The sequence below is a fragment of the Mangifera indica genome, chromosome 3, assembly GCF_011075055.1.
Source record: "Mangifera indica cultivar Alphonso chromosome 3, CATAS_Mindica_2.1, whole genome shotgun sequence".
Lineage (NCBI taxonomy): Eukaryota > Viridiplantae > Streptophyta > Magnoliopsida > Sapindales > Anacardiaceae > Mangifera > Mangifera indica.
In genome coordinates this window covers 44467-59988 of record NC_058139.1, presented here as the reverse complement: position 1 = coordinate 59988, position 15522 = coordinate 44467, and the positions used below count along the sequence as shown (strand labels likewise).

General features: G+C 37.3%; 2 protein-coding genes and 1 pseudogene across 4 annotated transcripts; 2 read left to right on the top strand and 1 right to left on the bottom strand.

Moving 5' to 3' along the window:
• The first annotated feature begins 711 nt into the window (after nt 1–711).
• Nucleotides 712–3556, top strand: LOC123210971 (annotated as a pseudogene).
• Nucleotides 3557–4081: 525 nt separating this feature from the next.
• LOC123210970 (transmembrane protein 120 homolog) lies at nt 4082–9496 on the top strand. Of its 2 annotated transcripts, none has more exons than XM_044629466.1 (9): nt 4082–4694; nt 4774–4868; nt 4946–5050; nt 5145–5224; nt 7311–7401; nt 7474–7581; nt 7842–7928; nt 9025–9058; nt 9231–9368. In XM_044629466.1, the coding sequence occupies exons 1-8, from the start codon at nt 4412–4414 to the stop codon at nt 9049–9051; spliced, it is 876 nt and encodes a 291-aa protein (XP_044485401.1). In that variant the 5' UTR covers nt 4082–4411; the 3' UTR covers nt 9052–9058; nt 9231–9368. The 2 variants fall into 2 exon arrangements, with proteins under 2 accessions (XP_044485401.1, XP_044485400.1); XM_044629465.1 differs by having other exon boundaries at nt 4085–4694; nt 8990–9058; nt 9231–9496.
• A 1246-nt stretch (nt 9497–10742) lies between these two features.
• Nucleotides 10743–14766, bottom strand: LOC123210969 (trihelix transcription factor GTL1-like). Of its 2 annotated transcripts, none has more exons than XM_044629463.1 (3): nt 13779–14764; nt 11726–13415; nt 10743–11544 (listed from the first exon to the last, which is right to left on the bottom strand). In XM_044629463.1, exons 1-3 carry the CDS (start codon nt 14084–14086, stop codon nt 11290–11292), a joined length of 2253 nt encoding a protein of 750 aa, XP_044485398.1. In that variant the 5' UTR covers nt 14087–14764; the 3' UTR covers nt 10743–11289. The 2 variants fall into 2 exon arrangements, with proteins under 2 accessions (XP_044485398.1, XP_044485399.1); XM_044629464.1 differs by having other exon boundaries at nt 11390–11540; nt 13779–14766.
• Between the last annotated feature and the right edge of the window lie 756 nt (nt 14767–15522).

Genomic DNA, 15522 nt, shown 5'->3' with positions numbered 1-15522 from the left:
ATAAAATCATCATTTTATTACTAAACCATAAAAATTTATATAATTTTCTCCACTTAGTTTAGAAAACTAACAATTCTCTTTATGATTAAATTTTAAAAAACTATAATCCCCCCCCCCCCCCCCCCCCTCAGGGTTTCAATTTTCCTGATAACCCACCATAATCCGATGGCTCAACAGATCCAGCCACCATTAAGAAGAAGCATCGACGAAGGACTCGACAGAGGAGAAGCACCCTTCATTGATGAATCTGAACGATGAAGCATCATTCAGAAGAGTTGATGCATCGTTGTTCAAACCAATGTTCGTCGTCCAGATGCTTCGAAGGGTGCTTCTTCTCCTCCAAATCCTTTGTCGATGCTTCTTCTTCGCAACAGTTGAATTTGTTAAGCCATTGGATTCTGGTGGATCACTTGAAAAATTGAAACCCTTTTGGGAAAATTGTAGTTTTTCCAAGTTTAATTATAAGGAAAATTTATATTATTAGTTTTCTAAACTAAGAGGAAAAATTATATAAATTTTTAGAGTTTTAGGGTTTAATAATAAAATGACGATTTTACTCTTATCTCTAACAAAAAAAATTTTAGATAGTAATGTATTTTTAAAATTCAACTAAAACTTTGGTGGGAAATAGTCATTCGGCCTTTTTATTAACATAATCTTAATGTCATGACGATTAATCTTTTGACCGTCCCTGATTCTCACCATCTCATCTCTGCTTCTTCTGTTCAATACCCAATCTTATCTTGTTCTGAATTTGATCACTCTACTTGGGGATTTTTTAAAGATGGGCAAGGACAACAGTGGATCAACGAAGCCTAATCAACTGGAATAAAAGAGAAAGCCTCTTAGTTGGATTCTTGGTGTTACTGGGCTGTGCATATTGTTTTATATTCTGGGAGCTTGGCAGACAGCTACTACTCCTATCATCAATCAATCAGACGTGTCTACTAAAGTTAGTTGTCATAATAACGGGACCGAAAATAACAACTCCCTACTAAATCCACAAACATTGCCATCAACATCATCAGCTGTTTTGGATTTTGATAGTCATCATCAAATTGAAATAAATAATTCAGATGCAGTTCGTAACTTTCCAGCTTGTGAGATGAAGTACAGTGAGTACACTCCCTGTCAAGATCGAGTGAGAGGTAGGAAATTTGATAGAAAAATTTTGAAATACAGGGAGCGCCACTGCCCTCAAACCGAGGAACTTCTTAGCTGCTTAATACCTACTCCACCGAAATATAAAAACCCTTTTAAATGGCCAAAGAGCCGCGACTATGCCTGGTTTGACAATATTCCCCATAAAGAGCTCAGTATAGAGAAGTTTGTTCAGAACTGGATTCAAGTAGAAGGTGACCGCTTCTGATTCCCTGGTGGTGGCACCATGTTCCCCCATGGAGCTGATGCATACGTCGATGACATTGCTGAGCTCATTCCTCTTTAAAGTTGGAACCATTAGGACTGCGATTGATACAGGTTTTGGTTTATATTAGAAAACCAAACAAAATGAAAAACATGACTTACCAAAAAAAGAAAAATTGAAAAACATGCCTGTTTCCATTGAAGGCATACTCACGCAATTACTCAATAATATATAGAATTTGTAGCCAATGATAAGTCCTTGTCTTAATAGCTTAAACTAAACACCAAATATAATATAATGTTGATATCTATCTCCAATTTCCCAAATAGTAGAAAAGAATCGAATTACGTATCTGAAAATTGTTTGAATGGTTACAGACGGCTACTTGAAGTTGACAGAGTTTTAAGACCTGGTGGTTATTGGATTCTCTCGTGTCCTCTTATTTGGTGGAGGAAATACTGGAGAGGTTGGGGAAGAACTAAAGAAGATTTGAATGTAGAACAAAATGCTATTGAGACTATTGCCAAGCGGCTCTGCTGGAAGAAAGTTATTGAAAAGGATAATCTAGCAATTTGGCAGAAGCCTATCAACCACATTGAGTGTATTAAAAGTAGGAAGGTCTTCAAAACACCACATATATGCAAGTCAGACAATCCAGACATTGCTTGGTATTCACTAGATCTCAGCTTTGCTCATTCTCATGGTACCTTTTATATTATATACGTTAACATTTATTAACTGCTTATGTGCTTGAAATTAGGTACAGAGACTTGGAAAGTTGCATTACAACGCTGCCAGAAGTTAGCAACCCAGATGAAGTTGCTGGTGGTTCATTGAAGAAATGGCCAGAGCGAGCATTTGCTATTCCTCCTAGAATCAGCAGAGGTACAATACCAGGTATCAATGAAGAAAATTTTCGAGCAGATAATAAACTGTGGAAGGAAAGGGTGAGACATTATAAAAAATAAATAAATAATGGTTTGTTACTTGAAGGAAGATACCGGAATGTTACGGACATGAACGCATACATTGGGGGATTTGCTGCAGCTCTGTTAAAGTATCCAGTCTGGGTGATGAATGTGGTTCCCGTCAATTCAAATCAAGATACCCTGGTCATTATCTATGAACGGGGTCTAATTGGTAAATATCAATATTGGCGTGAGGCTTCTTCAACGTATCCAAGAACATATGATCTTATCCATGCTAGGGGTGTTCTTAGTATATACCAGGACAGGTAATTTTTTCGGTTGATTACTTATTTAATTGATTGATCTATCATGAGCTTGTAAATGTTTTGATCTTAATTGATGTACATTTAATTTGAAAGTGTGACATTACCTACATTCTGTCGGAGATGGATAGAATTCTGAGGCCAGAAGGAACAGTTATATTTAGGGATACCGTAGATTTGCTTGTGAAGATAAAGACTATAACAGATGGAATGAGATGGAAGAGCCAGATAATAGAACCTTTAATCCGGAGAAAATTCTTTTTGCAGTCAAAACTTATTGGACTGGTGATGCTACACAAGAACAACATTAGTACCGAGTTGTATGTAATTTTATTTGTCTATGTCCTATATACACGCTGCTGTTTTTGTTTTAAAATGTGAAATAGGTAGGTTTTCTCATCTTTACATCTTCATTATCTCTTAATGTAAAATACGTAGTAGGACTGGACTAAGGGAATGGAAAATATTCTCATCAATTCAAGAAAAAGTTGAGAGAATGAAGTTGTTAATTAGATGGGTAGTAGCTAGGAAGGATGGTGGAGCTGTCATAAATCTGCGAGATGGAGATGGAGTTCTTTTTTCATGAGGCTAAATTTTTAGGCGCTAGCTACCTAAGCAGCCTCTGTTGTGTCATTGTTTGGTGGTGGTTGATGATGAAATACATTTAGCTTGCAACTGCAATGTAAAATACCGCACAGCCATTAATTTAAATTTTTATTTGGGAAATCCTTTCATCTCATTCTTTCCTTAAACTTGTTTGTGATTCTTCAATTCTCCAATTTAGTATGTAGTGTCTCATTTAAGAAGTTAATATAACCATAATTTTCTTATCAGGCAATGTGCAGGTCACCCACTCGCCCAACCACCTCAAATTCTATTTCTGTTGTATTTGGGTTTCCATTACTGATGTGTGTGTGTGTGTGTTCTAAATATGATAACAAAAGTAACAGGATTTTCCAGCTTTTTGTTCCTGTGTATGTAATTTATAGTGTGTATATATATGTTTCATTGTTTTCCATCGTATACAACTCATTGACATGGATCCACAAATAGAGCAAAAACTACCAAGCAATTAAATGGGTGTTTGAGATTCCCTGAAGATTGAGGTGTGAGGGGATTCTAAAAATAATCACTTCCTTATCAAACTAGAAAATTATTCTAGCCATTTTGCTCCCACCAAAGGAGAAACTTTTCCACTTGGTAAAGTGTCAGAAGAATTAGGCAATATAGTATGAAGCCTAATCGTAACTCTTGTAGGGTTGGTTGTTGAAGGACAGTATATAATCAATTTAAGGCAGCTCTAAAAACAAAGGTGAGGGAGGTAGTTGAATGGATTTTATTGGAGAATATAGCAAGACTTCGAAAATTGCAATTAAAACATACTTGTCAAGAAAAGAACATTGCAATTTGCAATAAAAGGCTCCATGTCCGCTGCCTATAAAAGGATGAAATATATATATATAATATAAATAAATATAATTATAATATGTGGATAGAGAAGGTACGGCACGGGTAAGGACAAGGGCCAAAAAGCAGGACAAGGGGGCGTGTATGGTAAGATTGTTAGATGTCTGGAGGAAGAGGGAGTCTGAGTATGGTTCAGCGTAAATATTATTAATAAAATAAAAATGTTGAATGAGGAGAGAAAGCTTTGGTTTGGGGTTGGCGGGTTAATTTTACCAAAATGACAGGGAAAGCACAGCCTAGTCTATAGTGGGATCGGTGGAATTGGGATTCTGATTGTGTAGTTTGTTCGTTTGTTTGTTTTTTTTTTGGGTTTAATTATTAACTATTTTATTAAAAAAAAAAATCCGATGGCTCCGAGGGAGGTTGAAGATGAAGTTGAGAGGGCTGTCGAAGAGGCCAAAGAGTTGCATGATGCGGCTGCTTCTCTTATTCATCGAACATACGGTGAAGAACAATCTTTAAGACAGCGTGCTCTCTCTTTGGATTCTAATATTCACCGCTTGCGTTCTTTACTTCATTCCAGCAATTTTGATTCCAAGTTGGTCGACAAGCTCCAAGAAGATTTACAGAAAGCCAAATGTTTGATATATGACGGCGATGCTTCTGCTTTCCTTCCAACCAAACCAGAGGGTATTTTACCTTTTACACTGTTTTCTTTTCTGTTACATATTTCTTATTAATTCATTAATTTCTTCCATTCCTTGCTCAGGTGCTTTTCTTAGAATGCTTATTGGCCCAATTAATGTTCGAGCCTCCTGCAAAGATATCCAGTTGAAGGTTAAAGAGGAGTACAACGCTTACAGAGTACGTGTCTGATTCTATTTTCTTAGTTTTCTATTTGATTGTTTGTTATATAAGTTAGTTGCTTGTGGGCGGAACAGGATAGGACTGCCCTTCTTTTTCTTTTATTTCCCTCCACGCTTCTTATATTAAGATCTTGCATCTGGGATGGATGCTTGCCTACATTTCCTGTTCAACTCTATCAGGTAACGCTCTTATTTATTTATTTTTTCTTCTTTTAAGTGCCATTTTTTATTTTGGTATTTCCTCACGTTGGTCGTATGCTCTATGCTTTCTTAGGGATGGCTCTTGTTCCTCTATACTGGTTTGGCTTTGCGAGAGAACATTTTGAGACTCAATGGAAGTGACATTCGCCCCTGGTATGTTTTCCTTTTCTGTAATGTTTCATCTTATGCTGCTCCTATATGTGCATCCTCTTTTCTATGCTTAACTGTACCAACCCAATTCTATTATAGTTTTCATCATGTAAGTTTATCGTGCATGAAAATAGCAAGAATAATTTTGAATGGTGACTTCTGCCTCAGTTCAAATTGATATCAGTATTAGTAGGCTCCTGCCCATGCCTTTTCCAAAATCTAATTACATTTAGCTATTATATAAGTGTAATAAGTTGGCCTAGTTGTTTACACATCTCAATCTAGTTGTTTACAAAAAGTAGGACTTGTAAATTAGATCCATTGAAGAACCGCAAATTGTCATCAGATCCTATCAGCATTTATGATGACAATAAGTTGGCCACTATCTTGCAAGCTAGTCATTATTTGTTAAGGGAAAAGTGTAGAAGGGGGGAATGGGGGCAACCAAAAAATAAAAATAATAAAAGAGAGATAATAAATGAAACAAGCTATAAGGTAAATAAATGGGAAACCTTACTCAAATCACATATATTGCTAAAATCTTCGAGTTTTGAAGCTTTTGAAGGTTGTTAGGGGGAAACCACGCTGATACATTTAGAATCATGGGTGCAAAATGTCCTTTAAACCTTAAAGAATGGCTTGTTATGCTATTTGGAACCTTAAGCGTACTGATGTGTACCTGGGTATTTCGTCAACTGGAAACTTCCCTCAGACTGTTCTGCACTTCACCATTCCCTCCAGAACAGGGTATTCGGCAGCGTACAGACAACACACAGTTGCTGCAGCCAACAGTCACCACAACAAGAAACAAGCAATCAATTTCCCAATGATAAATTGTATGTAAATGGAAATATTTCCAGTAAATGTATTGCTTGTATCAAATATCCTGTAGTTCAATACAAATCTCAAGTTCACAATACACTGCTCAATACAAATTATGCTTGTGTTCCCTAAGACTGAAACTAAATCAAGTTACAAAGATTGAATGATAGATGCAAGGCATTCAAGAGGCCTGCTACTCTCCCCTAAACTTCTCTTGATTTTTCTCTGCAATCCCCTGCTCTTCCTCTGCCTCCCCTTTATATTCTGCCACCCTTTCCTCTTCCCTTGGTCTGCCATGTGTGGACTTTGTTATTGGTGGATCAAACACTTGAGGGTCTGCCACCTCTCCAACTTCTTGACAGCCAAGTGTCTTGAAATTGCTTCTCTTTCTTGGAGTCTTTTTTCTGTGGGCCACATAAATATGAGTCCTAACACATACCATTGTAATTTGTGTCACCTTATTTATCTAGATTTGGGTCTGGTTTACTTAAATTGGTCAAGACGAATGGCAATATAAGATCATGAAAGGTAGGAATTGTTTAGAGAACAATCATCATTCTCAGTTGATACTAACTTATACATCACTCTTTTTATTTTTCTTCTTCTTTTTCTTCGGCCCTATCTAATGAAAAGATATTATTTGAAGAGAACCAATTATATGGGTGTCAGAATTTGTGGTCTGAAGAGCTAAAATAAAGAGAACTCTCTAAGGAATCACTTTATGCAAGAGCAACCTTACAGATGTTTTTTTATCTCCATGAAAAAAGTCAATCTTGAAGTTCAACTTAATACCAGCATCCACTTCTCTTCTTCCTCATCTTCGTAAATTTCAATCAGAAGGTTTCTAATTTCCTCGTTGTCACCCTGTTGGCTTGCTGCTATGTTATCTCATCAATTCAGTTAAGAAAAGGATTTTTGAGTTCCTTTGTCACTTTATTTCCTTGTTCTTAAAATTTGTTTGCCCGCATCGCAATCTTAGGTATGCATAGAACAAGGGTAAGCATGTAAGAAACAAAAGAAGTATTGAAGATTAACCATATTATATACTCAAGTGGTTGTCTCTACCTATATTGATGAATTTTGTATACCATAGTGTACCATCTATTGTTAAATTTTTGTTGTTGGTTGTGTCTCTGCATCCCTCTCTTGGTTTTAATCTACTCATTAATGAAAAGAATAGTGGAAATGAAATTCTTATCAAAATGCACAATTGTTGGATTTACCATTGCAGACTATTTCAGCAAAGATACTGAATATACTTATGCAGGTGGATTTACCATCATTACTGTGCTATGATTATGGCTCTTGTAAGTCTCACGTGGGAGATTAAAGGGCAGCCAAATTGTGTGCAAAAACAGGTTACACTTACTCCATTACCTGCTAATTATATTTTTAGTTTATGTAATTAAATTTAGTTAAACGCTGTACAGAGAGGGTTACAACTTTTCCTTCAATGGGCTATGATGCAAGGAGTTGCCATGCTCCTACAAAACAGATATCAACGCCAGAGACTCTATACTCGTATTGCCTTGGGAAAGGTGTCTTGATAAAATTACCTTCATATGTTACAGATTTTATGTTTGTTTTATCATTCTTTGGTTTACATTGATTATATCATCCATGAATCTTTGATCCTTTGTTTTGCCTGTCTTCATTCTTTTAGGATCTCCTCTATCATTACTGATGTAAATATTACATCTCCTATTAGTCCAAATCGAACAGGGTGTAGAATGCCCCAGTCTCAAATGCATAATTTTCATTGTAGAGTTCTAACATATATATTCCTTTTTTAATCCAGGCCAGGAGAATGGATGTTGTTTGGGGAGAAACAGCTGGTGTAGATGGCCAATTATGGCTCTTGTGTCCAATGCTTTTCATTTTGCAGGTGATTCAAGCTAATTTTTTGCATTTCTAGTTATTGTAAATCTTACCTATGTAACAGTTGCCTCAAAATTTTAATAATCTTTTTTTATTTTAACAAATTAATGTCCTTCACTGATTATTCATTTGCATCACTGAAATTTTAACAACACTCCTTGTAGCCTTATGGCCCAGTGGATGAATCATAACCCGCAATATTTTTCAAAGAGAGGTGTCATTTCATGACCAGCTCTTTATATGGCCTGTTAGTAGGGCTGGACTCGAACCGAGTCAGCTCGATCGAACTCGAGCTATTTGCGAGATTTTTTTATTAAAAATTTTGATACAAAATGACGTCGTTTTGACTAATATGTATTAAAACGACGTCGTTTTAATAACGAAAAACGAGCCGAACCGAATTCGAACCGAGTTCGATCTTGGCTTTCACGAGCTCGAGCTCAACTATATATGAACCGAGCCAAGCTCGAGCTCGGTTTAGCTCGAATCCAGCCCTACCTGTTAGAGGCAGAAGGATAACTTTAAGTTTAGTGGTTTCCCATGTTTAGTGACTTACTACACAAGTGCAGAACTTTCCGAGATTGTAAATTATATCCAGTTCTTTATAGATTGCTGTTTGCATTTGTGTAAATTTGTACAGATAGGTTTAAATACTGGTTTCTTTTCTTTCAAAGTTAGAACAAGTAGTGGCTTCTTTTCTTTTTAAGTTCTTATTGAACCTTTATACTGGTTTCAGTGCCCTGCAAGGATCAAGAGTTAATATCCTTTTAGAACATTGTATAAATTCTTTTTGGTTCTTTTGTTTATTTGTACTGATTTCAGTGTCACTGCAAGGAGCATGAATTAATTAACTTTAACATTGTTAAGTATTTTGTATCAGTGCTTCTTGGTTATTTTGCCTATGTGTGCTGTTTCCAGTTTAGCATGAAGCATCCTTTCTTGTACTTGCTCAATTTTAATGAAATTAGTCAACATATTTGGTTTGCATGTGGGACTTGTCTTCTTTGAAGTTGTCACAATGATCTGCGTTTGTGCTTAATATTTTCTTGTGTCTGAACTTGATGTTAGGGTTTTGAGGCATATGTTGGTTTACTGTTGCTCAGGACTGCATTGGATGGGGTCGTATCTGAATGGCAGGTAGCATATACTACAGATTATTATTAGTAATTTTTTGGTTCACTTGTGTTAAGTATAACATCTTCCTTTGTTTATAGGTTAAAAAGATAGAACGATATTAAATTAAAGTGAAAGTTAACATGGTTACATTTATGTCATGACAATCTTGGTGATAGAAAATTGTTTTTGGCAGGTAATTTTTTGTGGGGTCCTTTTGGTTTTAATGGCAGTTGGGAACTTTATAAATACGGTAAAGACGCTCATGGCAAAGTCAAGGTTTAAAGCAAAAATGAAAAGTAGTAAGAGCAAGCAGGAGCTGTAGAGCATCCCTAAGTTTCAGGTTAAATCTTAGCAGAGCGATGTATGATCTCAGTTTTGGAATTGGGGTTTTAAAGATGTCTTCACTTTAACATACTTTTTACTTTCATATGAATATATGTTTAAATATTTGTGCCACAAGATGAAGTGAACCTAAGAGCATAAAGTCAAATGGGCAATGATCAATGGCACTATTCCAATATCATGCAGTTAGTCCTCCTTGGTGCAGCTTGAAGTGGGTAGCCTTTCAAGTTTCTTAAACGGGTTTCTGTCGCGTGGAAATGGTATTTTTTATTTACACATTGAATTTATAAAATAAATACGCATTTAACCTGGGAGCAAGGAGTAGTTGTATCTGTGATTGTGGCAATGTGAGATGCATTATTTGAACTGGAAGTTGGCTGTGTGAATTCGTAGTTTAAACATAGTACATGAATAGATCAAAATATGGTATTTTGTATCATATACTAAAGACATAACAAACATGAGGATTACAAATTAATGCATAACAGTAACAGAAATGGATATGAGTTTTAATTTTGCAGAAAGAAAGAGGTAGTTGATGGATGGAGAATTTTCGAGGTGATAAGCAGCCTATACTAGTTATAGGGTTTGGGGAGGAATTTGGAGTTAATGGAGTGGTAGTAATTATACATGAAGGAATAAATTTCCAGGTTGTTTTTTATATACATATAATCCCCTTCGTCTTTGTGAAGAAGTAGAGACTGAGTTAAATAAAGTGCAAATGCAGCCACCAAAACCATTTGCTTGTGGTAGACAGATGATCTAAGGTAGTGTATTTATATGAAATAAATAAATGAAAAAGAGGAGAGTATATGAATTTATAGGTAGCATAAATAAAAAATAAAATATGGAAAGGGGGGTTTAGTAAACGAGAAAAGGAGCACTAACAGCAATAAAGCAAGAAAAGGAAAGGAAACAAGTGGGAGGCAAGCACATGGTAGGGCTGTGTAAGTGGAACATAATTGCGTTATAGATAGAAACCCATGTTGCATTTTGCATTTGCTAGTTGGCATTCCTGTTCTGTTCTGTTCTGTTCTAAGTGGACTACATTTCCATTTACAATTTTCCAACATATATATATATATATATATATCTCCTATCCTATCCTATTAAGAGTTTGTATTTGCTTAATTATATCTCCATTTATAAAATGATTCATTAATTATTATTTATGTTATAATAACTCTCCATATCATTCTAATTAACAACTGCGTTTACTGTCCATAATTTTGACTTCTACTGTGATTTAATTTCTCTACTTACTCCATTGTGCCTTGTGATAATTTTGACAACTGAAACAACTTCTAGCGAGATGATGATAAAGTAGAATAAAGAACGTGAAAACATATATAGATTCTTTCACTTATAAGAATAATAATAATTATTATTATTTCAAAACAAATTAAACAAGTAACAAAGAATCAATCATACTATGTTGTTATCAAATCAACTATTGATTCTTAATTGGACACTCTATAACAAGGTCTGTGTTTCTCTCTGACTTTTCCATCCTACGTTTGGATGATTCTGCTGCTGCTTCTGGGCAAGCTTATTTTGTTTCTCTTGATTCAATCCCCTCCGCGCCTTTGCAACGGTTATTTATTCTCCAACAAATCAATAAATTGAAAATGTGAAAGCAGTTGCCACCCCGGACTCCCCATCTTGAAGGCTCAACAACAATAACTAGTAGAAAAAAGAAGAGGATGACGATGTGGTAGCGATGGATGAACATGAAAGAAATGTTAGAAGATGAGAAACGGAAAGAAGAAAATACTGGATAATTTTAATTTATGTTCTGAGGCTTGCAACTGAAATGTTAGGTTTCTGAACAAAAAGGTCCATATGGTACATATTGGTGATGAAGAGCCAATCCCAACCACCTGCAATCCTCCTGCCCCCGGATTTTAAGATTATTGAACCACCGCCAAGAAAGAGGGTGTCCCCTTTCCTCCCCCATTCGATGAGTTTTTGTTTTGCCTTTGAAATTCTACTTTATAACTCATCTTCCTCTCTTCTAAATCCTCATCTTCATCATCCTCATCATCTTCCTGTTGCTCCAAATTTTCGCTGTCGCTGTATTTATCAAAATCATCCATTATGGACTGCGCTCGCTGTTGCTGTTGCATCTCCTCCTGGTTCATCAGCTCCTTCACAATGTCTTCTGGCTTCAATATGAAAACAAGAATCAATAGGCATCAAAAAGATCCTTGTTGTGAGAAAATGCCCAAGGGAATGTTAATTAATTATATATTTAACTCTGTATAAAGAACGATAAGAGAAAGTCTTCTTTCCCCCTATTTTGAATTATTTGAAAAAGAAAAAGAAGATTTTTCATTTTTTTTTTACCTTCTTTGATGATCCTTCATTTCCTTCTCCAAAGAGGCTACTTGTTAAACCTACATTACTTGCTTGTGCATCAACATTAGCAACATTTTGTTTATCTGGTTCAGATCGTTGTGTCAACTGTGTTGGCGGTATTATCGTTGGAGCATTACTACTTTCTTGGGGATTTGCTGGTAGACCCAATTTGACGCTCTCCTGCTGTGGTTCTTCCATTCTATTCTGACTGGTACAACTCGAGCTACCAATGATCTTTTTCCGGTAGAGCGCATCCAGCTCGTGGAAGTAGGGGCAGGTTTTGGCATCTTCAGGGCGTTTCTTGTTACTTTCTTTGACCTTCTTGAAGTACTTGTTAATATTCTCCCACTTTTCCTTGCATCTCTTGGCACTCCTCTTATAACCCATCCGCTGCATTCCTGCAGAGATTTCTTCCCAAAGAGGTCCCTTAGGCCCAGCTTCTTGGTACCTGGGTTCAAGTCCACTCCTTAACTTTATTAGTGCAAGAACTTCTACTTTAGGCCATCTTGAGGAAGCGGGTTCAAAGCTTCCACTTCCACCAATCTCCAGTGGCTGCGGTGGTACCTGTTGTTCTGGAATTGCAATGACTACTTGAGAAGAAGGTAAGGATGTGGAGGAGGGTTGATGTCTCAAAGCCCCAGAATGTTCGGATTGATGTACTTGCTGTTTCTGTTGATGCTGATGTCGTCGTTGAGGTTGTTGATCTCGTTGTTCTTGTGGTATCGACAGTGTTGGTGTTTGGGCAGGAATTGCTGGTGCAACTACCACAGGCGCCCGTGGTGGTGCTGGTGCTGGCGCTGGCGGTGGAGGTGGCGGAGCAGCAGTAGGCAATTGAATGGTCTGACCAGTTATCTTCTGCAAAAAGGAAATGATGGCAGCATCCCTTGAAGCAGAGATGGCTCTCTCTTGGGCCATAAGCTCATGCTCACGAGCCAATCGTGCTATCTCTTCCCTCTTCCAAGCTTCTTCTCTTATCATCCTATCTTGCTCTCTCTTCTCTATCACCTCCAAGAACCTTTGTTGCATGCTTTCCTGCTTTTGCATTACCTGTTTCATTAGACTCTCAAAAAACTCCATCATCTTATTGGTACTACTGAATGATTGCCTTCTGCGTTTGCGGCTGCAACCTGTGGCTGTATTTGATGGGTGTCGTTGGTAGTCGATATCGTCTTCATCATCATCGTCATCCTCAGTTTCTGCGGAAGAAGACGTATCAGAGGAAAAGGAGATCCGGACAGGAGTGGTGGTGGTGGTGGTGGCGGTTGCGGTTGCGGTTGCGGTTGCCGTTGCAGTTGCATTGGGAGGTGGTTGTGATGGTTGCGGCGTAGTAGTAGTTGATCCAGGAACGTTAACGGTGGGTGAAATAGTTGCAGTGAGATTGGGAGGGAATATAGGGGAAGACATAGGAGCAATAACGGATGAAGAGATGGGGATGGGGATCCCTATTGAGACAGGAGCAACATCTAAAGTGATTGTGTTTGAGGAGACAGTTGTCACGGGCATTGACACGTTACTAGTGGTTGTATGAAGAGCCTCGAGCTGGCTGAAAAATTTGTAACTTTTACCATCTTGACGACCAGCTCTACCTTCCCTTGTTCGCTTATAGTACTTGTGGACGTTCTCAAATTTTTCTTTGCATTTCTTGGCACTACGTTTGTATCCCAACTCTGCTAGTTTCCTGTCATCCAACGTCAACAGTGCACAAATTATTATAATTTTTTTGAAATCAAAATCAATAAGATGGATTTGCTTATTTTATTAATATGAAAAAGTAAAGAATTTCTCTCGGGATTTTCAATAGATAGATATATAGATTAAAAAAAGGATAAAAATAGAAGGAGGTGAGAGGGGATTGGATAGAATACATGCAGCAGATCTGGGCCACTCGTAGAAAGAAGGAAAAGATGCCTTAATATCGTCAAGGCATGTGCGTGCGTTTGTGTTTTGTGTGCACAATGAGATCTCCGGTCCAGAAGCAGGAAGGAAAATTTTAATTAAGATATATAAATTTCGGGTAATAATAATAATAATCATATGATACCTGGAGATATCTTCCCATAGAGGACCTTTAATGGTAGCATCACGGAAGGCCGCATCCATATCAGACCTAATCTTGAGAAGTGCTAGTGTTTCTTGACGGGGCCACCTGTTGCCGCTTGCTAATCCACCAGCCCGGTCGCCTTCTGCATCCTCATCTCCACAACCTGAAGAAAGTCTTATAAGTTCATCCATATTACTAGGTGGCCGGCTGCTAATTGGTGAAGCTGATTCTACTGGCTGCTGCCCCATGGTTGTAGTTGCTGGAGTCATCTCCGTGCATTGAGATTGGGATCCAGCTCCTTGCTGCATATCTTCCTTACTTTCTTATTAATCAATGACAGCCACTTGTCAGTCTAATGAATTAAAACTCTTGCTGCTGTTACCACTGCATCACCGTGTTTCTCTTCATTTACAAAAACTTGTATCACCTTCCTTCCCTCACTCTTCTTGTGACTGCTAGCTTAGGTAGGGAGGGAGAAATGGGATAATTGAAGCAGGTTGTGAGAGAGAGAAAAAGAGTAAGAAGACAAGTTTGGTGAAAGATGGGGTGATGATGTAACCAACAAAATTATAAAAGAAGAAGAAGAAGACGGAACAGTGGACAACTGGAAAGATTGAAAGCTAGAAAGAGAATTCCTACGAGTTAGTGCTCTCCTTCTGAAGCTGATGTAGGTTAATATTCCTTTTTTTCCTTTAATTTTTTTATTAATAATAAATAATTCTAATCTGAACAAAATTCATGTAGAAAGCCAGCAGTAAAGAAGAAAGAGAAGACAAACACCAGGGCATAATCATCATCATCATCAACTGCGAGCTGCACTGCAAAAATTGATAAAGAGTAAAAAGAAAAGGAAAAATGGATGAGTTGTGGAGAGAGAGAGAGATAGAAAAAAAAAAATGAATGGAGATGACGATTAGAGGATGATGATGATGATTAAGAGAGAGAAGTGAAGGAGATGCTGTGTTGTCAGCGGCTCTCACTTTGCTGCTAATAATTGTTAAAACCACTTTTACCAACATTTCTTCCATTAATTTATTTTAGTTATATATTTATTTAATTTTTATCTAAAATCCAGTGCGACTCATCTTAGTTTTGAAGTTCAATAATGTTGAAATGTAACACGTGGCAGAGTTGGATTGGCCACATTCAAGAGAGAATTTTGATATTTAAAAGAGGAATCTACGCTCCAACTTAACTAGAGTTAAAAATTAACCGTAACTCAGTAAGATGTACATAAGGAATGGCTATGGCATTGGCAGCCAGCCTGATGACTTTAGTTTAAAATAAAGCCAAACGACTATTTCCCACCTAAGGTATGTTGTAATCTCAAGTTTCTACCATTTAACTATGGAAACATCAAATACCCACTCATGATCAGTTAAATTTAATAAAACCCTAACGGAGGTAAATTTAATCTCATTTTTCCTCCTAAAAGTTTAAAAATTAACATTTTTTTCCTAAGTTAAGTTTGAAAAGATCGTATTTCTCCCCTAGGGTTTATTTCCAAACCTTTTCACTTTCTCCGATGCCATCATCGACCGTCTTCCCCTTCCGACGGTTTCTCTTCCACCTACGGCCCCCCTCAACTCCACCCCAACTCATCCGGTGTAGAGAGACATCGTCTGAGAAGAGAAATCGTCTTCTCAGACGACGAAGACGAGATCGATCGATCTCTTCTTTGTCGTTTGGGAAGACAATCGTCTTCTCAGACGACGACGACTGGGAAGGCGAAGAACTTCGTCTT

Bases quoted from the DNA above. Each gene is read 5' to 3' on its own strand.
- LOC123210970 (XM_044629465.1), top strand. From the start codon at position 4,412: ATGGCTCCGAGGGAGGTTGAAGATGAAGTTGAGAGGGCTGTCGAAGAG. The intron at 5,051-5,144 runs GTAACGCTCTTA...ATGCTTTCTTAG, and splicing joins TTCCTGTTCAACTCTATCAG to GGATGGCTCTTGTTCCTCTA. The intron at 7,402-7,473 runs GTTACACTTACT...AACGCTGTACAG, and splicing joins CAAATTGTGTGCAAAAACAG to AGAGGGTTACAACTTTTCCT.
- LOC123210969 (XM_044629463.1), bottom strand. From the start codon at position 14,086: ATGCAGCAAGGAGCTGGATCCCAATCTCAATGCACGGAGATGACTCCA. The intron at 13,416-13,778 runs GTATCATATGAT...GTTGGATGACAG, and splicing joins CTATGGGAAGATATCTCCAG to GAAACTAGCAGAGTTGGGAT. The intron at 11,545-11,725 runs GTAAAAAAAAAA...TTCATATTGAAG, and splicing joins ATGAAGGATCATCAAAGAAG to CCAGAAGACATTGTGAAGGA.